At 38.4% G+C, this 27,990-nt stretch overlaps 1 protein-coding gene across 8 annotated transcripts in view; it reads right to left on the minus strand.

The window, feature by feature from the left end:
- Window positions 1–27,990, minus strand: part of PARG (poly(ADP-ribose) glycohydrolase) — a 130,975-nt gene that overhangs the window by 19,565 nt on the left and 83,420 nt on the right. For 5 of the 8 annotated variants that reach the window (XM_075072532.1, XM_032804673.2, XM_032804642.2 and 2 more), the window contains exons 10-13: window positions 21,277–21,356; window positions 17,327–17,387; window positions 12,409–12,484; window positions 5,998–6,145 (exon numbers count right to left, since the gene is read on the minus strand). In XM_075072532.1, the coding sequence (XP_074928633.1) occupies window positions 5,998–6,145; window positions 12,409–12,484; window positions 17,327–17,387; window positions 21,277–21,356 (365 nt within the window). Of the gene's footprint in view, window positions 1–1,787; window positions 1,885–5,997; window positions 6,146–12,408; window positions 12,485–17,326; window positions 17,388–21,276; window positions 21,357–27,990 lie in introns of all 8 variants that reach the window. The other 3 variants (XM_032804694.2, XM_075072534.1, XR_004377038.2) reach the window with 2 other exon arrangements.

Here is a 27,990-nt window from a genome sequence, read left to right on the forward strand (position 1 = left end):
GAAAAGGCTCTAGAAGTCACAATTCAGGAGGACACTAGGGACTCTGGGATATGATTGGTTTGACTCGGGTGTGTGTACTGTAGTGTGGATGCCAGAGCCCCAGGTTCAAGCCTGGGTTAGAAAGTCTTAACTCAGGTTTAAGAATCAGTGTAGATACTCAGACCCAGGAGTTTCTCCCACAAGTCAGCTAACTCAAGTCCCATTAACCCTAGGCTTACACTGAAGAGTAGACATACCCTAAGAGTACGCTTACCATTAAAAATGTTAAGAGTCACAAACGCAAGTGAAACTGGCATAGACAGTGCATTCAGTCATTCATATACACACATATGCACACAGAAAAGACAGAGCTGTGTACAGTTTATAAAGTATTAAATACAAAAGACAAACCTTATTTTGAAACATACAGACTATCAGCTTTCAATACAGGCTGTTCTTGACTCGCTTAAAATTAATATTTATTCATATGCCTGGGAAAAATGTCTGCGCAAACAACAAAAAAAGCAAAAGAGAGCTGACAGCTCTCTGTCAGCATAGCCTGGGAAACCTTCAACTTTGAGTAGAAAATGTCCCCTTCAGGTATAGCAGTTAGAAGGAAAGCACTTGGGTTATCAGGAATGAGAAACTATACCATATGGTTTAATGAGTGTAGAAGTATTAGTTTTGTTTTTTAAAGGGTCATTTTCATTTTCTTTTTATGAAAATGCAACTTCTGATGACCAAAGTATGAAGAGATGAATTAATCATCAACAGGCTCAAAGAAATCACACAAAATTTAAACTCATGTCCCAGAAACCCGGCATTAATGAAAACCATTGATTTTCATAAATGAAACTCTGGAAAGATAGACAAAGATTATTACACCTCTACCCCAATATAACATGACCCCGATATAACACGAATTCGGCTATAAAGTGGTAAAGCAGTTCTCGGGGGGGCGGGGGGGGAGGGGGGGCTGCGCACTCCAGTGGATCAAAGCAAGTTCGATATAACGCGGTTTCACCTATAACGTGGTAAGATTTTTTAGGTCCTGAGGACAGCGTTATATCGGGGTAGAGGTGTACTTGACAGGCAGTAGTCTTGCCTGTGACTCTCAGGCTTTCAAGCTGAGGTTGGAAAAAGAATCCAATCTGCAACCATTTCTGGAGAATTTCAGAGGCTACTTTACTTTCTGCCCTATTTTTCAGGTTAATTGATTAGCACTTCCAACATCTGAATTCAAATGAAAGTATACACAATAGCACACTGCAGAACACTAGGGAAAAACAATAAGTAGAGAAATGCAGGAGGATAATTTGCCATTTACAAAGCAGAAAACAACCAAGAGAACGAGAGCAACGAAAGAAACAAAACACGTAGGCAGAGTGCCAAGATTCAGAGGACAAGCTACAAAATAAGATGAGGGTGGTACTTATAAAAGGAGAAAAATCAGATACAATAAAGTAGCAAAGAATATACCTTCTTTAGCACTTCTACGAATTATAGAAGTCGAGGAAAACTCTGCTTGCCATATCCTAGAGCCTCTAAAAAGAACTGTGTATGTTACTAGAAACAACATAAGGACTCAGGACCTTACTATTCTTAAGATGTAGCCATGTAAATTAAATTACTGAGCTATAGGGGAAGAGGAAAAGGGCACTGCCTCACCTCTTTTTCCCACAGTGTTTGAATAGAAGAGGATAGAACATCATATCCTCTGAAAGAAGGTTAGTACCACTTATAACCAGTAAAGCAGCAGAATAAGCAGATTTTTATTTATTTATTGTTTTTACTTTGGTTGAACATACTTGGTCTCAAATGGTAAAAAGGCTGAATTCAGAGTATCAGGACTTGTTCACAATCTGAGTAGAAACCAGTCTGTTAGCGGCAATCGTGGTATATAATCTAAACAAGAAAATATAGTAGAAATACATCACTGGAATCTCTAGCATTCTCTCTAACATTTCTGCAGGCAGACAATTCTCTGTGTGTTGAAGAACTACTTTGTTTGCATGACCAATTTCATATTCATTACAGTGATGATCTCAACCAGATGTTGCACAATCAGAACAAATTTAATTTCTTTCCAATTTCTCAGACTCTTCTGCAAATTTGAGTAGCACAGTTACATCCATTAGGCCACTGCGTCAAGATGCATCATAGAAAAAATGTAATTTATTAGGAAGATAGTGGCATACAATGCAGACTTGCCTAAGAACCAAGATGGAAGAGAGCCAGGGATCAAATGAGGATGATGAAATGGCCATTTCCATTAAGGGAGCTGAACATCACAGATATTAATTAGAAGGCACTATAATAAAGTAAAGTGGATTGAAAAAAAATTGGGAGAATACTGGTTGAATGAAAAAGTCACGCTTGTTTGACCCTAGCAACAAATGCTTGCATTTTTGAAGGTGAATGGCTAGCTGCCCCAAAATTTTGTTTACTGTATCCAGAGACGTAGACTTCTCTTGGGAGGACTCTTTCTTTATGATCCTTTTAGTAACCTTAACCTGGAAGAGCTAACCCTTTGCGGAGAGGAAATAATTCAGTGCTTTAATCTTGTTAGTGCCTAACACAAGGTATTTGACTGAGAATCTGAAACTCACATCACCTTACAGCAAATGTGTTACGGCACATGAACTATATTCCTGAAGATATCTGCCTACTGACACAACTATATATAAGATAATCAAATGAGTAACAAAACAAAGCTTCAAAGTACAACAGAACCTGAAAAATGGATATTGTACTAAACTATCTTTTGTATGAGTACATTCTTTCATTAAGTATTTTTTCAAAGGGTTTTATCAAATATGTGTTTAGATGTATTATAAACTGATAAAAAAAATTTATCACTGTTTAACCTCTGGTCTGAATTAAAGGGAAGCTGGATTCCATTAAACTGTAGACCCCTCACACCAACTTTGATTTCCTCTCTGCCCAAAAGAGATTCTACCTTCCTTCCCCATCCCCAGATCCCCAACAGACTCATCTTCTACTCCTAATCTCTCAGTCTACCTTTCCAGTGATGCAGATTATTCAAGCCATTAATTGTGCACATCATTATTGTGGGAAACCCCACATAGCTCAAAGCCCCAGCTTTGCCTCCCTTCAACTCTTTGGGGCTCAGAAACCTGACGTAATCCATCCTGGTTTGGTGCTAGAAACTGTATTAACATGAGTAACAGTAAACTCCAAATTCTAAAAGGTGTAACAGATTGCACATTTCTGTAAACAGCTTCAAAACAACATATTCCAGGCACTGTGCAGACCCTGAGCATATTCTGTCTAAATAACTTGCAAAATCAAGAGTCTGAGAGGGACTTCTTGGATTGCCTTGTCTTGCTCTGCTCTTTGTGTTGATTGATTTTTTTTCTTTTTGTGGTGACTATAAGCCAATTTCTTTCTTCAGACTGAGTTTTCAATCTCCCACTTTAATCAGGTTAAATGTAGCTGATTCCAGGAAGGAATTGGAAAACTGTTTTTTGACAAAATAGAAGTATTTGCTAATGGTGACTGATTGCAGCTTTTACTTACTGACTCTTCTTTGCAGTGCTCTTTAGTTAAATCTTAAAAAAAGCCGTGGAGACTGTTTAGGAGTCTCCAGAGACCTGTGTGTAATAAATGAGTTTTATTTCTCTTGTCAGCCTGCTGTTGGCCACTTTTTTAGTAGCTCATTCACAAAAATATTCTATGATGTATACTGGCCTTTTTCTCTGGAAATACACAATGCGTTTTTTTTAAAAACACATGCACTATGGCACCATTTTTAAACGTCAACTTGAAATACAAACCTAACTGAAATATTTTCAAATCCACATTCAAATTTTAAAAAAATCAAAAACATTGCAAACTATTAGTTCATTTTGTTTCCACTGCTCTTTGTCTCATACAGTGACAGATGAAGAAATTTGAGATTAGGCCATAGAAAAAGAAATAGTAGTAGGGAAAAATATTGCAGGCTATAGATAGTTTGGTTTTTCCTACCAGTAATAATAAAAGCTCCATAATATTTACTCCATGTCTAAGGCCTGGTCCACCTCCCTGTGAAGTCAATGGGAGCCGTTCCACAGAATTCAGTAAGAGCCGAGACCCTAAATTAATAACTTCAGTATAAATATTCTCCTTTTATCCCTGATATCTTGGCCAATACATGTTTGGGAAACTATATTCCTGTATAGTTTTAGATCTGTTTGTATATTCATATTGTGTTCTCCACAGAAAAACAGTTAACTCTTAAAGCCCTTTCCTAAATTGTTGCATACATTGCTGTGTGCTATTAAAACAACTCTGCAAACATTAAAACAGCTGTAATTTTCCAGCCCAGATGTAGCAGCACATCAAACGACAGATGAAGTGACTGGACTGCTTTTAAAGGCAGTAAAGTGCTTTGGACTCCTTCAGGATGAATTTCATGATTTCACAAAAAATACAAAGGCTTAATATGCAAAACACACAAGTTGTTAACAATCTGCATATCAGTTAATCATAGAATACCAGGGTTGGAAGGGACCTCAAGAAGTCATCTAGTCCAGTGGGTCTCCAATTTTTGTAGTGGTGACCCCCCTCACATTGCTATCCTCTGAGTGCGATCCCCCTTATAAATTAAAAACACTTTTCTATATATTTAAAACCATTAAAAATGCTGGATGCAAAGTGGGGCTTGGGGTGGAGACTGACAGCTTGCGACCCCCCCATGTCATACCCTCGCGACCCCTGTTCTAATCCAACCCCCTGCTCAAAGCAGGACCAATCCCCAACTAAATCATCTCAGCCAGGCCTTTGTCAAGCCTGATCTTGAAAATTTCTAAGGAAGGAGATTCCACCACCTCCCTAGGCAACCTATTCCAGTGCTTCACCACCCTCCTAGTGAAAAAGTTTTTCTTAATATCCAACCTAAACCTCCCCCACTGCAACTTAAGACCAGTACTCTGTCATCTGGTACCCCTGAGAACAGTCTAGATCCATCCTCTTTGGAACCCTCTTTCAAGTAGTTGAAAGCACTTATTAAATCCCCCCTCATTCTTCTTTTCTGCAGACTAAATAATCCGAGTTCCCTCAGCCCCTCCTCCTCAGTCATGTGCCCTAATCATTTTTGTTGCCCTCTGCTGGACTCTATCCAATTTTTCCATATCCTTCTTGTAGTGTGGGGCCCAAAACTGGACACAGTACTCCAGATGAGGCCTCACCAATGCCAAATAGAGGGGAATGATCACATCTCTCGATCTGCTGGCAACGCTCCTACTTATATAGTCCAAAATGCCATTAGCCTTTTTGGCAACAAGGGCACGCTGTTGACTCACACATTGAATCCTATGGATCTCCTAGATATGCTAATAATGAAACCATCCTGATAAGAGCCACTCTATTCTTGACCACAATATTAACATAATCAAAAAGGAGACTACCTCCAAAAGAAGCCATTTCAAGTTTTACACTGGGCTCGTGATTTACTAAGATAGAACTCTGTGAGCACAGTGAAAATTTGGTACATTACTGTTCAGGGTAGATATCTCCAATAACCTTCATAACTACTAACTTCAATATCAAATCTTAGTATTTTAGTTCAAGAAACCCACAGTCACAGCAGACCCTAAGAGGAATTTACAATCAGACCATTAGATTCAAAAGAGGTTTGCTTTTACTATAAAGCCTGTTCCTGAGTTATTTGAAGTCAGAGGGATTTTTAGCATAAACTCACACTGGAACATAATTAGACCATTAATCTCTTATCACAATAATTACTCATTTGAGAACTGTGCACAAAGAAAAATATCAACAAACAGCATTGCAATGAGTGTGAAGACTAGGAGATAGATACACAGGACACTTAAAATTTGTGATCTAAAAGAAAAATGGCATGAATAAATCAGGGTATGTATATGACTGTTGATAGTGCTTGAGCTTCTATGATGTTGGAGATGTCAATTGAAATCTCTTGGCACCACACTAATTCCATATATAATAGGAAGATAAGTATTTGAAACTTTCTGCACAGAGTTAACAAAGACTAACCTGTGATAATAACACATTCATTGTGGTCCAGGACTTCAGTGATGAGCCGAGATACTATCAGCTCTGGATTGATTAAAAAACGAATTTCTTCTTGTACCAGTCCTGCACCAGTGACACCACCTCCAACAAAACGATTTGCAAAATCAACCTGGTAGAAAAAATGTCCTAGATGATTACAGAATAGGCAAACATCTTTACATCCTTTCTTTAATAAGGTAAATAAATGTGGCATGAGATTCATCTTTCTGTTCAGCCGTTGTTTTGTTTGGCCACTTGCATTTAGAAATGCAACTAGCATGACTGAGCCACCTTGCCCTCACTGCATATTAAGTGGTGGGGACCTCTGTCCGGCTTGACAAAGAAAGTGAGTTGCCCCTGTTTAATTGCAAAGGTGGCTTGTCCAGCTGGCTGATAGGAAAGAGGTTGTTGCTCCCCCGGTTACCTTCTTCATCTAAGAAGCAGAAAGCAATTAGTAGATCATGTGGGGTGGGGGTTTATTATTTGACAAAATGCTCTCAGTCCAAGATCCTTAAAAGGAACACTTTCTTTCCAAACATTTATTGGAGTAAAATATAGTTGTTGTTTCCATTTTTACATCCCTTTACAATTTTCCCATTCTATATTTTACAGGAGTTTGAAAAAATACACTTTATTAAACATTTGACCATCAGCTGCATGTCCTAAACCATTTATAGATTGGTAATGCAACTGTACCAGCAGTTCTCTGCCTACTGAGATTCACTGTGAACTATGGCTGAGGACAGCTGAATGGGATGAGACTTTTTGTTCAAAACAGACTGACACACTCTTTGAAATAGATAAGCTTTAAGTTCTTGTTTTTTTGCAGGAGTAGCATGTATTTCACTTTAAAAAAGCCTCCATCCACAGAAATAAAGGTGGTGGACTAACAACTGTATATAAATCATGAGGTAGACTGTAAAGAAATTAAAAGTGATGGAATGGATAAAATAGAATCTATTTGGGTCAAAAGCACTTTGGGGAAAAAGGTTCCAGAGGTTCCTCTGGGTTTGTGCTTGGGATATGCTATGGACCTCTCAGGATTTGATGGGGATATGGATAGAGACATCATTAATATTTTTAATGAAAAAAATATTACTGGGAATTGAGAGATTATGGGAGACTTTAATTTCCCAAGTATCAGAAGGGTAGCCATGTTAGTCTGGATCTGTAAAAGCAGCAAAAAATCGTGTGGGACCTTACAGACTAACAGACGTTTTGGAGCACGAGCTTTTGTGGGTGAATACCCACTTCGTCAGATGCATGCAAGCTCATGATCCAAAACGTCTGTTAGTCTATAAGGTGCCACAGGATTCTCTGCTGCTTTTAATTTACCAGATATAGACTGGAGAACAAATGCTATAATAATGGTAGGGTCCAGATTCTCCTGGACGTGACAGCCAACAGATTTATCCACCAAACAGTCACCAAACAAACAAGAGGTGATGCCATTTTAGATTTAGTATTGGTGAGTAGTGAGGATCTCATAGAAGAACTGGTTGCAAGGGACAACCTTGGTTCGAGCAATCATGAGCTAATTCAGTTTAAACTAAACAAAGATAAACAAAAACAGATCTACAACTAGGGTCCTTGATTTTAAAAGGGCAAACTTTCAAAAAGTAAGGGAATAAGTTAGGGAAGGGGACTGGACCGAAGAACTCAAGAATCTGAATGTGGAGGAGGCTTGGAATTACTTTAAGTCAAGATTGCAGAAGCTATCTGAAGTCTACACATAAGCAAGGGGAAAAAAAATCAGAGGGAAGGGTTGCAGACCAAACTGGATGAGCAAGCATCTCAAACAGGTTACTAAGAGAACGCAGAAAGCCAAAAGCCAATATGGAATGGAAGGTAGGATGGATCAGAAAGGAAAGCTACCTTTTGGAGGTCAGAAAGTACACAGATAAAGTGAGAACTGCCAAACGCCTAGCAGAGTTAGACCTTACAAAGGAAATTAAAACCAATAGTAAGGCTCTACAGCCATATAAATAAAAAGAAAACAAGGAAAGAAGTGAGACTGCTAAACACTGAGGATGGAGTGGAGATTAAAGATAATGTAGTCATGGTTCAACACCTAAACAAACACTTTGACTCAGTTTTTAATAAGGATAATGAGGAGTTTAGAGGTAGTGGCAGAGTGGCTAATAGAAATGTTGATTTGAAAGAAGAACTTATCACATCCGAGGTAAAAGTCAAACTCAAACAGCTTAATGGGACCATATCAGAGGGCCCAGATAATCTCCATTCAAGAATATTAATGGAACTGGCACAGCAATTGCAAGCCCGATTGCAAGGATTTTTAAATGAATCCGTAAACTCAGGGGTCAAACCCTACAAATGGGGAATAGGTAATATATTACCTATTTTTAAGAAAGGGAAAAACAGTAATCTGGGAAACTACAGGACTGTTAGTTTGACTTCAATTGTATGCAAAGTCCTGGAACAAATTTTGAAAGAAAGCAGCTAAGGACATAGAGATAAACAGTAATTGGGATAAAATACAACATGATTTTACAAAGGGTAGATCATGCCAGACCAAACTGATCTCTTTTTTTGAGAAGGTAACTGATACTTTAGACAAAGGAAATGCAGTAGATCTAATCTACCTGGATTTCAGTAAAACATTTGATACAGTTCCACATGGGAAATTAGTAGTTAAATTCGATAAAATGGGGATTAATATAAGAACTGAAAGGTGGATAAAGAACTGGTTAAAAGGGAGACTAGCATGGGTCATGCTGAAAGGTGAATTGTCAGGCTGAGGGAGGTTGCTAGTGGAATTCCTAAAGGATTGGTTTTGGGATTAATCTTATTTAACATTTTCATTAATGACTTTAGCGCAAAAAGTGGGAACGTGATAATAAAATTTGCAGGCAACAAAAAGTTGGGAGGTACTGCCTATATAAGATGAGACTCAGGGAGCTCGACTTAGTTGGCCTAACCAAAAGAAGGCTGAGGGGTGATATGATTGCTCTCTATAAATACAATCGGGAGATAAATACTAGGGAGGAGAGGAGTTATTTAACAGACAATGTATCCATTTGTTCTTCTGCCCACAAACTGGCAATCAACAAGTTTAGGATTGAAATTAGACAAGATTTCCAACCATCAGAGGAGTGAAGTTCTGGAACAGCCTTCCAAGGGGAGCAGTAAGGGCAAAAAACTTAACTGGCTTCAAGACTGAGCTTGATAAGTTCATGGAGGGGATGGCATGATGAGACTGCCTACAATGGCATGTGACCCATCTGCAACTGCCTGTAGCAAAATATCCCCGAAGGCCAGAGATGGGACACTAGATGGGAAAGGATCTGAGTTACTAAAGAGAATTCTATCCCAGGTGTCTGGCTGGTGGGTCTTGCCACTGTTTGGGGTCAGGAAGGAATTTCCCCCCAAGTCAGATTGGCAGAGACCCTGGGTTTTTTTCACCTTCCTTTGCAGCATGAGGCACAGGTCACTTGCAGGTTTAAACTACAGCAAATGGTGGGTTCTCTGTGGCTTGAAGTCTTTAAATCATGATTTGAGGACTTCAGTAACTCAGCCACAGGTTATGAATCTATTACAGGGTGGGTGGGTGAAGTTCTGTGGCCTGCAGTGTGCAGGTCAGACTGAATGATCATGATGGTCCCCCTGGCCTTAAAGTCTGTGAGTCTACATTACAAATTAGTGACCAGCATATATTTATAGTTTGGGGATTTTTTATTAAAAAAAGGATGCTATTCCATCCTTTCAAATGCCATTATATTTTTCCACATCTCTCTTAAGATAACTGAATTCATAACAGATAATAAGAGTTCAACCAAAATGAGAGAGTGGCAGAAGAAATAAATCCCCTTGGACCACAAACTCATATGAAATGTCAAGTCTAAAATGATTTTTAGCATCTAAAAGGCTCTGAAACAACTAGCCAAAATAATAACAACAAATCTCCACTGAAACTTATGATGAAAATGTTGATAGACATTTAGTGGTTGAGGTGTTGCTAGGAGTGACTGAGGTATATAAAACTCAGATGAAAATTCTCCAAAATGTTTTGTCAGCGTTCTTAATTCAAGCAGAGGGATTACCTGCTCTATTTATTCAGACTTAAAAAGCTAAATAGCTAGAAAAAGGGAATATCACCACCCTTCCGGGTATATTTGTTTTAGCTGAGTTTAATGTAAATTTATACAATACATAAAAGGCATTATAAAAGTATCAGCCATAATTTCCTCCTCCCTCCTGGAGTTACAGGATGGGTGACTAAGGAGAAGGAAGAAAAATTAATATTTCTGTGTAGTTTTTAAGTTTATCATCTCCATGCAGATTCTGGATGCTCGGATTTAATGAAGGTACGAAGGGCTTCAAGGAGAAGAATTTTCCTCATGTTAAAATATCAGCAATCTACTTGTGGGGATGCTCTCACTTGAGAAATAGGATATGCCATGCTGGGTCACATCATTGGGTCCGGTATTGTGTCTCTGCTTATGGCTAATAATAGAGCAGCGCTAATGCTACTGGGTATCAACTACAATATCTTAGAGCTGCCTGGAATAACTAGTTAACTTACTACTATTATTGTATCAGAGGGGTAGCCGTGTTAGTCTGGATCTGTAAAAGCAGCAGAGAATCCTGTGGCACCTTATAGACTGCTTTTACTATTATTGATAATTTGAAGAATAATAGTATTATGTGCATACTGTGGTAGCACCCAAAGACCCCCAGTCAGGATCAGGGGCCCACTGTCCTAGCTGCTGTACAAGCAAAAAGGTAGAACATGATCTCTCCCTACTGTGAAGAGCCTAACAGTTTAAATTCAAGACAAGACACAAAAAAATAGGAGAGAGGAGAGGAGAGATAAGGGAAACACTAATAAGTTCATATGGTTACAGCGGGAATTTGTAGAAGTATAAATGTTTGGGAACCATTCTGTTGTGCATTTGTTAACCTATCAAACCATTATCTTCTGTGCACTCTTAATATTTGCTGTCCCATAGAAAGAGTAACCCTGGGCACACACCTTTTTATATTTGTATATTTCATCTCTCCTCTTCTACTTTGCATTATTGATTCCTGTTTATTATATTTTTATATATATGTGTGTGTGTGTGTATATATGTACGTATATGCATGCAAGATTTTATATACAGTAAACAGTGTGTACACACACACACACACACACGCTGGATATTAGCCATGATGGGCAGGGATGGTGTCCCTAGCTCTGTTAGCCACAAGCTGGGAGTGGGCGACAGGGGATGGATCACTTGATTATAACCTGTTCTGTTCATTCCATCTGGGGCGCCTGGCATTGGCCACTGTCGGAAGACAGGATTCTGACCCAGTATGGCCGTTCTTATGTTCTTGCACAATTTTCACAATGTGCTCATACAACACATGTAATGATGCCCTCTTCCTCCTGGGAGGCCGCTGGGGCCTGGAGGGTTTCCTAAACTCTGCAGGAATGCATCATTGCAGGTGTCAGGTGTGAATCAGCATGGAACAGCTGACAACCCTGGAACCTCTGAGGCAAAAAAGGCACCACCTCCCAAGCAATGCTCCACAGGAGCAGGACAGACTTTCCAGACTCCATCTGGCCACTAGTGCTGGTAAGCAGGAGATGCTAGGACCTTTTTAAAGGGTCACTCCCCATGGGAAATTCTGTGGAGGACTCCAAACCACATGGAGCTCCCCCATTAAACACATTCCCAGATATTATCCAGCAACCTTGTAGTTCCAGCTACAAACTTCATGGATCTATTTCTCCCCTAGGCAAGGACTGTATTTCCCCTTTTCAAATGGGATTGCAAGAACTAAAAGCAACTTCAAATGACAGGATAACATAAGTTGATAAAAGGGACAGAGCACAAACTTTTATATTAAATTCTAAAAGCTAAACTTGTCACCCCTTCAGACAAAACTAAATATTTCTTAATGGATATAGAGGAGACATTCTCCTTATCAATCAGTTTTAGCTGACTGGCTCTCAGACCAAAACAACTGTGCTGGCAGCAGAAAGAACCTCTTGAACTACTGAACTGGTCACCAGATGGGGCACAGCAACAGCTTTTAAAAAAATAAACTGAAAACTGAGACATCCTGTCAAGATCATACCCTGGAAACTCCTCTCCTGTCAATCTTCAACCCATGTCTGAACTGAAGGACCTGAAGCTGTCCAGGTCTTGTGATTTTCTGTCAAACGGTTTTGGAAACAGGGACACGTGAAAAACAAGGTGAGCAGGGGAATATTGACACTACTAAGTCTTTCAAAATTATCAGTTTTGTTGTTTCTTTTATCCGGTATAATATCACTACTTAAAAACAAAAAAACAAAAAACAAGGAGCTATATGAATTGCTTTGCTAAACTGCCCAGTCATCAAAAGCACAGCATAAAGCCATATTTTTTATTAGACACTTACCTGTAGCATACCACATCCATTGCTTTCTATAGTGCCCTCGTAGGTGACATACAATCTGGTCAGTTTTTTATGAGATCTATAATTTTAAATATATATATATATAGATACAGTGTTATCTTACAGTGAATCAATTAACTACAATCACTAAATGTAAAAGTCTCCATTATAAAAATATGCAAAAAATAAATGAACAAAATTATGTTCTCAGTTACATTAGTGTAAATCCGAAGTAATTTCATTTACTTCAATGAAAAGCTTTGTTTGCTTTCCAAAAGGATACTCCAGATATACAACTAAGACCAGGATAACTTAAAGCAGAATTTGGTACAATGTGACAAAAGTCAGATATGAGTTAGGGAAGTGGGAGGTGAAGAAAATAAATACTCTGCATTTACATAGTACTTTCCATCCAATCATATCCGCTTGCTATGATCACATCAGTCAATCCTCACTACCACTTGATGAATTAAGTTTTATTATTCCCATTTTATAGATAGTGAAATGGAAGTTAGGTTCCTCGCCCAAGGCCACAGAACGAGAGAATAGCAGATCTGCCCCAGGACACAAAGGATTAACTACAGATTCCTTTTTCCTTTCTGTTACACTGTAACTCGGGTGAATAGTTATATAAGCAGGAATGCTGGAAAAACAGAAGAGAGGAATGTCTGTTGGAAACCAGGACTCCACACCCAGGTACTGAGGCTATGGCTACACTAGAGAGCTTACAGAGCTGCGATAAACAATATGTGTAGCTGCTCTAAGGTGAAGGGAGAGAGCTTTCCCATTAGTTTAATTACTCCAGTCTCTGTGAGTGGTCATAGTTCTGTTGGCAGGAATGCTTCTCCCATAGACATAGCACTGTCCACACCAGCACTTAAGTCAGCATAAATCATGTCACTTGGTGTGTGTGCGTGCATGTGGCTAATTCACACCCCTGAGCAACATAATTTATGTCAATCTAAGCTGGAGTACAGCCATAGCCTGAGTGAACCCCACCTGGGGGGAATCTTTTTGTTATTGTTTTATGCTAATAGTAACTTATTTTGATCTATGCTGATAAAGATTTGCTGGTGTTGAAAAATCCTGTTGCTCACTGCCATTTTAGTTCTGCTGAACTACAGCCTCCAGCCTATAACTACTCTTTGGGTTTTCACAAACTTGGACTTATTTTGATCAGAATGATCATTTTTGATCATTAATTTCCATCCAGAATTGTAAAATTAAAATAATCACTTAATTTTATGGATTGATCACCAATGTTGTGGAAAGAATATTCTAATCTACCATATACTTTTATTAACAGTATTAAATCTTTTGACTTATTGAAGAAGTCTGACATTTAACCATAATACAGTGGAATTTAATAAATAAATAAATAAATAGAGACGTTTAAACTAAGCTGTATTAGTTACAATCATCCATTAAGAGATTTACAGGGGACATAAATCTACTCTCTACTTAAGCAGGCTATTAAGAAACAGAATATTCTGTACGAGAAGCTAGTATGTAAACTGAAGTACATTCATATCAGTGATGGCTTAGATTCCTCACTTCAGTAAACAAGAAATAAAATGATGTTTCACCTTTCTGTTAAAAAAAAAAATAATTAGCTACTTAGCTCCCATTGAGGTTAATGTGAAACATGTCTATGTTCTCAATCTCCAATTTAAAAACCTTTAATAGCATACAATTACTATTTAGGGGTATGAAATACGTAGCTACACAGATAGAGCAAAGAAACACTATGTTAATATGACAAAGTCATTTTATAGAACATTTAGAAAGATTAGGAAAAATAATTTGGGGTCAGATCCTCATCTGAGTACATTGGCAAAGTCAATGTCAACAGAGGTAAACTGATTTATACCAGCTGAAGATCTGGCCTTTGACATATACAATTGTAAGGGTGTGCAGTTTCCTGGTAGGAGAAGCATACGTACTCTGTTATTACTAAACATGCATGAATTGATGTACTCTGAGACTTACACTAACAGATTTTTTAAAAATGTTTTGGACCCCAAAATGACAGCATCTTTTCTGCCCAGCACATATGTACCTGTTTACTTCTGCAATTCCAGGATTCTGCATTGTGAATTGACTTATCTTTTTTAAATGGTGGTTTAATTCTCCTTTGCCATACCTCAAAGTCTGTCTCAGTAATCATTGCACATTTATCCTGAAACCAGAGCAAGCTGAGTGCTTTTTCCTTACAATTCACTGTGCCACCATCACCTCAAGAAATCAATCTCTTTGCAAGAGACAGCACAAAATTATTCAAGCAGTGAGTGCCAAGGGAATGCAATGTCAGCTCCTACCCTGAGTAACTACTTTCAATGGGATTACCTTCTAAAATAACTTTTGTTGTATGCTCTATAGGGCTCCGTTACAGAACACGAAATGCCAAAGCATTTGAAAAAAAATCTCCAGGATACACAGCGCTGCGTGACAAGCGTAACGGGAAGCCAGAGACTCAAATGGACGCTCATGGATGGAGGGTACTGAGGACTCCAGCTATTCTCCACAGTCACCAGCATCTCTGAAGTATTTGCATTTCTTGGCTGAGCTCCAATGTTGTAGGTTCAAACACAGTGTCTGGCGGGTTCAGCGAATAAGCTCCTCAGTTCCCCCCCCCACCACCACCACACATGAAAGAAAAGGAAAGAAATCATTTTGACTTCTTCAATGTAACCCTATGTGTACTGAATGCGCTGGTAGACCGCAATGCCTGCAGCTAGCGAAGAGCAGGATCCGCTCCTCTCCTTCCGGTGTAGACGTCAACTATGACTGAGCTATCCGTCGTCGCCATCTGAGCGCTCTGGCTGGCCTCAGTGCAAGGCTGGCTGGGTGCCTGGGTACAAAATGGGAATGACTCCAGTTATCCAGTAGATGGGTAAGACAAGGCTGGTAATGTCTTCATCATAGCAATGGGGGCTGATGAAGCTCGCCCCCTCTTTCCTGTGTAAAGAAAAGATTCTCGTACTGTCTATGACTGTCATAGCCCAGAGAGGTGCCTCCCCCTCATTTCTTATGCTCACTAACAAGTGCTTGTTTCCTTATTCTGCATTCTTCTATAACTTCATACACAGAATGGGGGGGGGGGAGACAATGCCACGGTAGCCAGAATGTTGGGGAGGGAGGGAGCAACGGGTGGTTGTTGCAGGGCACCCCTGGGAATACTGACACGGAGCAGCTGTGCTCTGATACACTGGTCTCAAATACACTTGCTATGTCTAGCAGGACGTACTCTAATTTTTTAGAAACATAAGGGAGGGATTGACTCAGTTCCAAGTGAATCAATTCCCAATTTTGCTTTTGCGTGCGCCCGGCCGATTCTCAGCAGGGCATCTATGATAGCGCAGACAGTAAGAAGGGAGGAGATAACCGTCATCTCATTGCCAGTTTTTTCTAGCAGTAGACGGACAGAAATGATCAGTACCCATCTGCTATCATTGCAAAAGCAAAGTGATGCTGCTGTGTAGCGCTGGACGTATGGCCTCTCTCTCACGGCATCATACACATCGTGCGGAAAAAAAAAAAGCTGACGGTCCTGTTGCCGTTCTAGGCGTCTTGCCAGGGCTACAGGGAAAAACGGTAAAGGATGTGCAGCTAATGTTTCCCAAGGAAGGTATGACGGATGACATTTACAGAACCACCCGCGACAATAATGATTCAACCCAGAATTCCAAGGGCGGGGAGACTGCGGGAACGTATGGATAGCTACGGCAAGAGCTACCCAGAATGCAACGCTTCAGAAATCGAGTGATTTAGCTCGGACCATGGACGCACAACGCCGAATTACTGTGCCTAGTGTGGCCGCATGAAATCGAATTTATAATATCAGTTTTATAAAACCGATTTTAGCTAATTCAATATTATCCCGTAGTGTAGACGTGGCCACAGAATCAGACCTTTCATTCTACTATGTGTCTAACAAGGGTGAATTTTTTAGATTATAGTTAATATGCATTGTATAGCAAGTAAATCAAAAGTGAATGTACACACTAGTTATTTTAGCACATTTTAGGGGTAGTAACTATTGTAACTACTACAGTTATAAGATGTTTCTTTTTTAATAAACACCAATTATTAAAGTAAGTCTAAAAAAAGAAAGAACATGGAATAGCCAGTAAGTCTACACTGTGCTATTTACAGTTTTGGATACAAATTTAACATGTAATCTTAAATCTTAACTAGTATTTATATCTATAATCCTAAATCTACAGATTTTGATTCTAGGGTTACACACCCAATTCCCCAATTTCTTGCCTCTCTTCCCAGCCCCAACATTCCAACATCCAAAAACTTTGCTTAAATCTAAAACTTCACATTCCCAGACAAGCAGCCACCATCTTACTTGGACTGTTTGCTGATGACATGACACTAGCCAATGAAAAAGCTAACAAATCAAATTTTGCATGCTGGCTGTCAGCCACATTGCATTCGAGTTCCTGTCATTGCTGCTTCAGATGAATCATCACACCCAGGCTTCCCTCATCCCCACATATATACTTGCAAATATCACTCTTTAAATATTCATTTAAATCATGAACAAACAAAATGAAATGAGGTAACAAGTACATAATTACACTCAAGTCAGAAATTTATTTGACAAAATTTTAGCACTTTTGACAAAATCATAACTTCTACAGAAGTCTGAAACAACTACCCCCCGCAAAGAGTAACAACCCTCCACCCCAAAATTGCTTGTGGATCAGTTCAGCTGACATTTTTTCCAAACTTGATGAATAAAAATAACAAAGATCCATACAAAATAGTGTCCCTTGTAATGATTAAGAGCCTGACCCAACTCCCAATGAAGTCACTAGGAGTCTACGACTTTATTGGGAGTTGCATAAGGCCTTAAGTCATCACAACCAAGTAAAACAATTTCTCACAATGAGAGATGTGTTTAACTTACCTTTCCCAGTCTGGAAAGTCTTGAAGACTTTGTCTTGTAAACGTCACTAATCCAGTTGGTTCTATTTAAAAAAAAAAAAAAACAACAAAAATCAGTAAAACATACATTATTAGCTGTAGGTTTCAAGTTTTAAAAGCTTACCACTTAAAATCATTCAGAGACTAAGGCTACAACACATGTGGTTCTTACTCAGGAATACTAAAAACCAATTTAAAATAAAAATGCTGGTTAAAATAAATGTTTGTTTCTCCTAAAAGGAAAACTGAAGTTTGACTTCCTCACTGACAGTGTCAGTGTTCAAACTGAAGGAAATATATGTGATGATCAAACTTTCACCTCCTTGCCCCCACTTCTTTTTACATTTATTTATTTCTGCTGGCCGATAAAAAGAGAAAGTGGGGGTATGACATGTGTCATAAGTTGGGGGTATGATTAATGACCATTCCCAATTTGAGCACATGAAAGTGTTTCTTTTCAATATCAGACCAAGGAAGGAAAGCATGTTGTTTCTCAGATATTCCATTTGAGCTTTAATCATCATCACATTGCCTTGGTAGCTCAGGTGAGAGCAAAATGTGTTGCCATAGGCAAAAATCAGACTTCAGACCCTGAGCAGGCTTCAGTCAGCAAGAAACATATACAAGAAACAGTACATGCAAGTAGTAAGGCAGCATCCTATGTTTTCAGCCAAGAACCTTGGCTAATTAATATGAAGGACTGATGGATTCCAGTGGAAGGAAGTTAATTATCTCTTGAAGCATTTGAGAGAGGAAATGGGAAGATTCCTGGAGGACTCCAGCCCTCAACAGAAAGAAAGATGTGTCATTAATAGACACATATTATAAGAGATTACCTCTATTTATGTGACTTCCTTTTGTTTCACTAAAAATTTGTTTTAGTTGAAGCAACAAAAAATCAGTTTTTGAATATTTGGAAGAAACTCATTTTATTCAATCTATTCTTTGATTATTATTATTCCCTCTTTTCTATGGAAAAGCATTCTTAGAGTGAGAGACAGAAACTATTAGAGACAATGGCAGCATCATCTCAACAAAAACATATTTTAAAACTTCTGTTCTCTAAGAACTCTTACTTTTTTGCAAAGCATAACATAGTCCTCAGAAAGTGTTAAATATTCCTGTAATACTGTTAGAAATTTTATGAGGCTATAAAGACTTTTACAAAAAAAAGATTAGCTTAATTTTTTAGAGAGAAGGTCTTGTATTAATCAAGTGTTTCCCCACAAGGGTTCTGTGATATTATGGAAGTGACGTTTCACAAATTAAGCACAAACTTTGAGTAATAAGCTTTGGTTTACATATACTACATTGTATTCTGTTACAGGGAACTCAATTACTATTTATAATAAAAGGGCTGGGGAATTAAACATTTAATTTCCACTCATTTCCAGAGCTAAATTACTTCAGTCTTAATTCATTACACAGAGGAAAAAAAAAGTGGGGAGGAGAAACAGGGTCTGTTTGAAAGTGCAATACAAGTTACTAATAACAAGTAACTACAAGAAAGAACATTTGAGAATCCCATTAAATATTATTTGGTATTATAGTGTAAAAAATTCCAATTCACCAGTTACATAAAATCAGTTGGGATTATGTTCTAAGTATATAAAGAGGCGGAGCAGCTGTATAATTTAGAAGTAGGAGGTTGCTGTAATTCAGTTTGCATGTAAACATCTTTTCACTCACATGTAAAAATGCAATAAGCTATACACAAAGTTACATGCATGGGTCACATTCTACTCTTGACCTTTGTGGATAACAACTATTGACATCAGTGAGACTTTGGTGGGTATATTAAGGATAGGATGTGGTATTACTAGTTTGAATGGTGGAAGAATAAGTCAAAAGAAAGACTGAGTCAGATAAAACGGGAATCTTTTTTAGGCCCAAGTATGGGAGTAGTTTTTTAAATGCCATTTTGCACCTGAATACCTTAAAAATGTCTTTTTTTAAAAAACAAACACTTCTGACTTGGTATGAGTTAGTTATGAAGGAAAATTAGTATTCATTACATGTTAAAACAAATGATTTTCTAAAATAAAATTTTAAGAGTAGAAAACATCATGATGTTTATATGGAGTATGCCATCAGAAAATCTTTAACACTAGACCAAGATCTGATACTTCAGATATAATTAAGATATATATTATGTGAATGATTACTAAGGCTCCGTGTTTGTCACGGAGGTAGCAGAAGTCAGGGATTCCATGACTTCCTGAGACCTCTGTGACATCTGCAGCAGCTGGTGTGGCTGATCCCAGGGCTACCTGAGCAACTGGCCCTGGGGCCAGTTGCTTGGGCAGCCTTGGGAACAGCCACACTGTCCACTGCTGGAGCAGCTCTGCAGCCAGCTGCTCGGATGGCCCTGCAGGCAGCTGCACCAGACGCTGCTCTGGTGGCACCAAGCAGTGGCTGATGCGGCGGACCCTGGGGACCACCTGAGCAGCAGTCCCGGGGGCGGCGGGAACCGCCACAGCTCAGGGGCTCCCGGCAGTGATCCTGGGGCAGCCGTAGCTACCGCTAGCTGCCTGGGATTTCCCTCCCTCCCCCAGCAGTGGCCAGAGCTGCCACTGGCTACCCAGGGCTTTCCTCTCCGCCTAAGATTCAATCAGAGGTATTTACGGTATAAGTCACGGACAGGTCACAGGCCGCGATTTGTTGTTTTTTTGCCCTTGACCTGTCCATGACTTTTACTACAAATATCCGTGATTAAATCTTGGCCTTAATGATTATGCATACAACTAGAGCATCATAGGTACATGTTTATTACAATGAGTGCGCAGCCACATATACGTATTTTACAAGTTTATGTGAACGTGCAACCCCATGACAATGTAAGAAGCTTCGATTAAGAATACTTGGTATATTAACTTGAATCTCAGATAGCTTATATAATCTTACTGGAGTGTCCAGCTACACAAATGCATTCTGAGCATATCCTGCCAGGCAGCTGAATGCCTTAAAATCCAATTAAGTTCACGGGAGCTGGGGGAGCCCAACATCTCACTGGGTTGCTCATCTAGTGGGTTTATTTTAAACATGGGTCAACTCTCTTATGAGCTTCTGGGGAAGAAGGGGAAAAAAATGTTTGGGGAAAAAATGAAAAAAGCTGCATTACTGCAATATCAGACCTGAGATTTTGGATGCATTTAAGCCAGTAAATTCAAAGTTATAGTTCCCTGGAAACCATTATCTTGACAGTGAGGGTGTATTTATATGCTTCTAACTGCAGTGTGCGTGAGTGCTCTCTCGCTCTCTCTCTTTTTACGGACAACAAAGAGAATGGCAGTTAGCAGCATATGGAATAATTAAGATAATACATATATTTTAATTACTGAATATTCTGCTAACTGCCGTGCTCTCACATATTAGAGAAACAAAGTGGCTTAGGTAAAAATCTTTTATTGGACCAACTTATGTTGGTGAGAAACAAGCTTTTGAGCCACACAGAGCTCTTCTTCAGGTGTGGAAAAGGTACTCCTAGCTGAAGAAGAGCTCTGTGTAGCTCAAAAGCTTGTCTTTCTTACCAACAGAATTTTGTCCAATAAAAATTATTACCTTACCTACTTTGTCTTTCTAATATCCTGGAGTCGACATGGCTACAATTACACTGCATCCTCTCATATACACACACACAGTGTTAAAGTGTGTGTTTGTGAGAGAGAAAGCGCACGCGCATGTGCATAGAAGTTAGCATCTTACATAATAATTCAACACTTTATATATTGTATACCTCAGGGCAAAGCTACAGATCCTGTGGGAACCAGTATTTTCAATTTCTTGACTTCTTTGTTCAAAACCTTCACCATAACATTGTATTGCTATAGATTTTTCCATTTATTATACATTCTCTATGTTTTTGCTTTGCAGCTCAGACTAAGCAGCATTTTTCACAGCACTGAAAAGAAATGAACTAATAAAAGGATATACTTTTTTCTGTGACTCTTCTAAAGTAGCAGAAAAGGGTTTTAAGCTTTTCAGGCTTCCTTGGTGACCGCCCTTCAAACAATCTGAATAAAAAGAAAGATATAAAAGTGATTGAATTAGTTTCAATGGCACATAGAGTAATAATTAAGCTGTTTAATAACAGTGATCTGACTGGATTCTGAAAGTAACAGAGGCTTCTCTAGATGTTTAATAAGATAAAAGTGTCACGCTCATTTAAGTTGAAAAGTAACATGGAAAACAAATGTGATTTCTCTGTTCAAAAAGGACTGTAAATCAGAAGTTAGTTACATAATTTTGTCTTTATCTATTAGCAGTACTTACACACTCTAATTAAAATCCACTTTGCCTGCATAAAGCCCAAATATGTTAGCTTTAAGCAGATGAAGTAGAGACACTGAGGAAAAAAAAAATCCATCCAACAACTAAGTGTCAGATTCCAAGGCCCTTCCACAGCCATTATTCTCGTCTACAAGCTCGAAACCACAGACCTTCCACAGCATTTGTATGGGGTGTGGATATACAGCCTTCCCCTGGCCCGCCCTCAGTGTTGCATTTACATGCTGGTCTATGCACGCTGAGTGCAGAGACCTTTTCAGTAGCACCTTGGGGGCATGAGGCACATTTGTATGGTTGCTCAGCCAGTGGACAGCCTCGGGGAACCTCTACAGAGTTTAAGTGGTGCAGATAGCCTTGCACTGGCCCTCCAAAGTGGGGTTAATTTAATCCCACTAGTATTAAGTGGACCAAACAACAAATTATTTTGGTTAATTAAATGCAAGAATACTACCATCCTTATTTTAAAGGGAAAAAAATCCTTAATGAGATAATGGTACACAACTAAAGCTTCAGATCTCCTTGTAATCTTCAGTTCTCCAAGACACTAAACCTTTTAATATATTATCAGTTTCCTTAGAAATAGGTGCCCTTAGAAATAGAAGTTCAGAGAAATCTGTTAAAAAACCTACAAACATATTTTCCTGTTTATCCCCTACTTATCCTTCATTAGATTATTATTTATATTGCAAAAGCACCCAAAGTATACCAGGAGTCGTAGAGACATACAGGAAGACAGCCCCTGCCCCAAACAGTTTACAGTGAAAGGCACTGATCCTAGAGCAGTATTCCCCATAGATTTCAGGAGGACTATTCAGGTGAGAAAAGTTACATGTTTGTTTGCAGGATCGGGTCCTAAAATGACAAAAGGCAGATAACAAGTGAGGAAAAGACATACAAAATACAAAGTGGTCAATATGACAAAGGGCGTATATTTCGCTAGTTCTTTTTCATCCTATTTGGTTTGTAACACACAGATCATCTACAACTACTCCTCAACCTAGCCATGGTTAGTTCCTTCAAAATGCAATACATATACATAAACTACCTCAATTGCTCTAGCATTGGTAAGTTTATAACAACAGCTTGTAAGAGGACAGTTGTGGATAACAAATCACTTCTATGATAATAAATAAAAAGAAAGTTATCCTCAACTGCCAAACTAGCTACTCATCTATGCACGACTCACTCAATCCCTAACCTGGGTTAATTAGAGCCACATATCCCACTGCCTCCCACTCCTCAAATGCTCCCTTGTGCGACTATGGACCACAAAATGAAAGAAAAGGAGAAGTTTATTTCAGTCCTATTTGCTTCTGGCAACCACAATCTGCCATCTCTGTGGTTCCTTACTGCTAACTAAAAACTGGCATCAAGGCCAATGTCTGTTCCACAGAAAAGCTGGTAAAGCATTTGTTGGACAACAACCTCATCCCTACAAGACTCAATATACCATTTCATAAAGAGACAGATCTATGCTCATGTACATATACAAATTCAAAAAATGGCAAATCCAACACAAACTCAGTATTTTAAATTGGAGATGAATGAACTCACCGGAATATTTTGAGAGACCATAAACTTGGGGAATTTTTTTTTTATTTTATTTTTTTGAGAACTGAAAAACCAGAAGTTTCCAATATATCATTCTGCATCTGGAGCCACGTGGGTGGACCCAGGGGCTTGTGCAGAATCCCATTGGAGTCAATCTGATTCGAAACAAACACAATGGTCTACCCAACCAGATCCAACAGCAGGACTGGGACCAATATTAGCACACACTTTCCCTTGAACTTAAAACACAGAATTTAAAAGCAGCACAAATTATGGAGTCTACCTTCTTTTCTCTAAGGTCAAGATTGACAACTATTGATGGGAAAGTGTGAGAGAAGTTTACACTGATATTGTTATTATTTTGCTCATTAATTTCAAAATTCTTTCATGAACTTAGTGCTCATGAAAGGTGCCAGACTGACAATCGTGGAAACTAGAATCTATCTACAGAAGAGCTACAGCATGGGCAGCAGGAATGCAAGCTTCTCTGTGTTATACCACTAATACTTTTGAACTTTGAATTGTAGAGATCACGTCTGGGGTGAAAAATTCATTTGCTTGCTATATCTATTCCATGCTTGGTCTCTCTGATGAGATTGCCAACAAGAACACCAATTAGTCCTGTTTATAGGGATTTTGTAATGTTAAAAAAAAGAAACCTGTCCTCTGGGAATTGCAGCTGAAACTACTAACTCATTACATACTGGCTGCCTGGACTAGCAGATATTAAAGAGGTCTTGTTTTTGTTTTGTTACTGATCTGGACTGGACTGGCACTAGGAACCAAGAAGTGAAAAGCTGCAAATCCAAATCCCAACACCCTAAGCCATCCAACTCCTCCAGACAAAACTGAATTTTATCTACTTACGCTTGTAATAATCATGTTAGGAATGAAAATAATGTAACATTGTTCTTCAGAAATTTCATTCCATGGGGAAGACAACACCAGCTACCCTTTCTTCTGGATTAAAAAACAAAACAAAAACAAGAAAAGCTCTACTTTAAATTACCTAGAGGGCTACTACTGAAATATAGAAATCCATTTATGAAAATGTAAGTTATAAAAAGAAACTTCCTTACTTTTAGGCATTAAGTGAATGCATTCTTTCAGTCTTAACCAAAATACTATTTTTACTGCATCATCTAGCTTCCAATAGCCTGCACTTGTATTCCAATAACCTGCACTTAATTTGGTTTCCTATAAAATGACATGGCATTGTTATTGGTAACACATAATGCAATTTGTCTGGAGAGAAGAACATAGGGGGCTCTGGAAGCCATGTGCCTTGAATAAGAAGTTCACTGAAAGATGTCGGATACAGTAGAAGTCCTTGGGGCTTAAGATCTCATTTCTGAAAACCATTCTTTAAGTATAGCAAAACTGGCTGGGAATGGGAATGCAAAGTGACAGAATGTTATTCATCTACTTCCTTGTAGTGCAAAGACAACCCTGCTTCAAAAGCAGAAAGCTTTAGGTGAATTCAGCCTTCCAGTACTGAAATGGGTTACATTTTTCATATTTAGAAAAGACGACTTACATAAGAACTATGTGAAGAGGATGTATTCAATGTGAACAGATTAATTTTACTGGGAAATTGTTATTCAATAAAAAAATTAATTGGGATAGGGGGAAGAAGAAGGGAAGGTTAGTCTCTAGTCCTGGTTTCACTAATCTTGGGAGGAGGGGGGAATCTGCAAACAAGGACTTCAGGAAAACAAAATTTACGTGTACTCCTTACCTCCCATTTTAAAATGGGGTTAGTGCAAGCACTAATAAAGTACAGAGCTTGTAGAGCTAAGGAGGCAAGCTGAAGCAGCAAATCAAAGCAGCAAAATAAAAATAAATTAGGTATGTGTTAAAGGTTTTTCCTCTAAAAACTTGTGACTTTATTTTAATGTTTGTGGCCTTTATCTGAGACAGTTTATACACAGGACTAATAATGAGCACACTAGCCTTTTTCTTCTTCAATTTAAATTGAAATAACATTTAGGTTGTAAATAAATTTGTTAATCTCAACCAAATGTTCAATGGATGGCTGTCCACCTCACAAAGCCAACAATGATTCCGCATAACAGACAGCTCCTGTATAGAAAAAGCCAAGAACTGGAATAGCAGTCCTTAGTGTTGGCCTAACTTTCCCACTGAAGTAAATGGGATTTTTATCACTGATTTCAATGCAGTGGAGTGAAGGCCAATGCAGAGCATCTTTTCAGAAGTATTTGGGTGGATTTCCTAAACATGTGAGACTTGCTAATCATCAGATGGACGCTTTTGGCCTTAGAATCTATGAATTCATTTCCTATTTCCTTCTCCTAGTTCCAGTATTTTTTGCATTCTTAAAGCAATGGAGAGTTATATTTACAATCAAGAAGGTCATTTATATAAAATATTTTTTTCTTAGACAGTTAGTTTCCAATCTAATTGTTTATATTTAAGATAAAGCCTTCATTATTAGAGCTTTTTTCCATGGCCATAAGTGGAAAAAAGGATTTCATGGGCAAAGGCCAGTTAGATGAGAATGTAAATCAGTGCATCTCCCTTAAGCCAGTGGTCCCATATTTACTTGTGAAGAAAGATGTAACCCTGACACTAGCCCCAAATCCATGCCCACTCCAATCAGAATAATTCTGAATTCATCACAATTAATGCTGGTTCAAATCAAAGAGGTTCACAAAATGAAGTCTTGGAGTGGCAATTTAAGGGCGGGGGGGAACAAATGACTGAAAATACTGTATGAATATGCTATGAGTCATTTCATAATCTCCACGTATGCTTATTAAAAATTAGTGAGTTTGTCGGTACAGATCTAAAATATGGTATAGCAGCCATACTTTTAAAATCACTTAGCAAGACAAAACATAGAATGAGAGAAACATTTTAGTTCTTTACAATGTTGAGACAGTTAGGACAGGAAACTTTTATTCATCTGAGGCTCATAAACATCTCTAGAAATTCAGGACCTGATTCAAAGGCCATGGAAGTGAGTGAGAAGGTTCCTATTGATTATAGTGGTCCTTGAATAAGCCCCTAAACCAGGGGCTGGCAACCTTTCAAAAGTAGTGTGCCAAGTCTTCATTTATTCACTCTAATTTAAGGTGTCACGTGCCAGTAATACATTTTAATGTTTTTAGAAGGTCTCTTTCTATAAGTCTATAATATATAACTAAACTATTGTTGTATGTAAAGTAAATAAGCTTTTTAAAATGTTTAAGAAGCTTCATTTAAAATTAAATTAAAATGCAGAGTCCCCCGGACCAGTGGCCAGGACCCAGGCAGTGCGAGTGCCACAGAAAATCAGCTCGTATGCTGCCTTTGGCACACATGCCATAGGATGCCAACCTCTGTCCTACACCCTTACATTTATCAGTTTATGAAAATGCATCCAAATGTAATCTCAGTACCCAGTTTAGTTCATTTTTTTTCAGTGTTCAAAGAGATTAAATGATCAATTTAGAAGACTTCCAAACTCCATTAAAGTTGACCTCCATGCAGATGGGAGGAAGGGGGGAGGGAGAGAGGTATATGCCTTTATTTTTATTTTTTTGGCGACACTGTGATGAATGATGCTCTGAAAGATTGTTGGGGTTTTAAAGTGTTTCACATTTGAAAAGATTACATTGCTGGAGAGCTTCTTGAATGACTACAGAACTAGCTGGATTATAATATCAAAAGCAAGCATGAAATCTTCATGAAAAAAACCCCCAAACAAATGTACGAACAACCTTTTAGGCCTTCCCTATAAATTATAAAGCAGAGGGTCATTGTTATGGCAGTAAGCTTATTACCACAGTAATAGAGAGAGAGGGTTTCAACAGCACACACCATTGCCCTAACCAAGCTTCCAGTGAAGTTGGTGTGAGTTTCACGATGAACTTCAATTGGAGCAGAATAAGGACAATGATGAATGCTTGCGAAAATCCTGCCCAAAAATTTACTGGAGAGCTAAATCTCAAATTACATCTATATTAATATGTACACCCAAATCTTAACATACACTAAACAGTCTCAGTTTATTAGTTTCCAAAAACTCAATTTAAATCCACCTACTTTTTCTTCCCACACCAGACTAGTCTGCAAAGTGCTCAAAAGGGCTGTAAGGTCAGCCACCTTCCACACATGACAAGCCAAAGGTCCTATTTTCAGAGGTGCAGAGATCCACATTTAAAATCTCTGAAAAAATATAATCAGACCCTAGACTTCTATTCTCTGTCTGAGAAAGTGAACCTATTCCAGAGCCAAGTTTTCAATTGCAAGAGCAGAGCTTTTTTTCCCCTGAAGGAAGCCAATAGGAGATGGACTAAAAACACACATATTTTATCTAAATAAATGCAACATTCTCTACTAAGTCCAAACACATGAACAAATCATGTCTCAAGTGCATATGCCTCAGACAATTAAGCATCTTTCAAATCTCCAACATGGAGACAAAGCATTAATAGAAATTACTAGGACACTGGGGAAACATTAATATACATTTGTACAACAACCTCGAGAATCAACTGTCTCTACATGGAACCAGAAATATCAGATATTAATTTAATGGTGAGGTCTCATTAACACCTGTACTCGCTAACATGAAGCTTTAAGTGAATTGGTCAATATGCAACATTATGAAAACATTTATTCCAAGTACGGAGTTTTGTAGTTTTAAAAAGAATAGGTTTAGTTACGGCATGATGCATATTAACCGGAATTTTTCTTGAGCTCTTTAGGATGACAAGATCACAAAAAAGCAATTCCCTGAGTGGAATGTAGATTATAAATTTATCAATATAAGAATCCAAGGCAAGAAACCATTAATACAAATTT

Source organism: Chelonoidis abingdonii, chromosome 15 (genome assembly GCF_003597395.2).
Source record: "Chelonoidis abingdonii isolate Lonesome George chromosome 15, CheloAbing_2.0, whole genome shotgun sequence".
Taxonomy (NCBI): domain Eukaryota; kingdom Metazoa; phylum Chordata; order Testudines; family Testudinidae; genus Chelonoidis; species Chelonoidis abingdonii.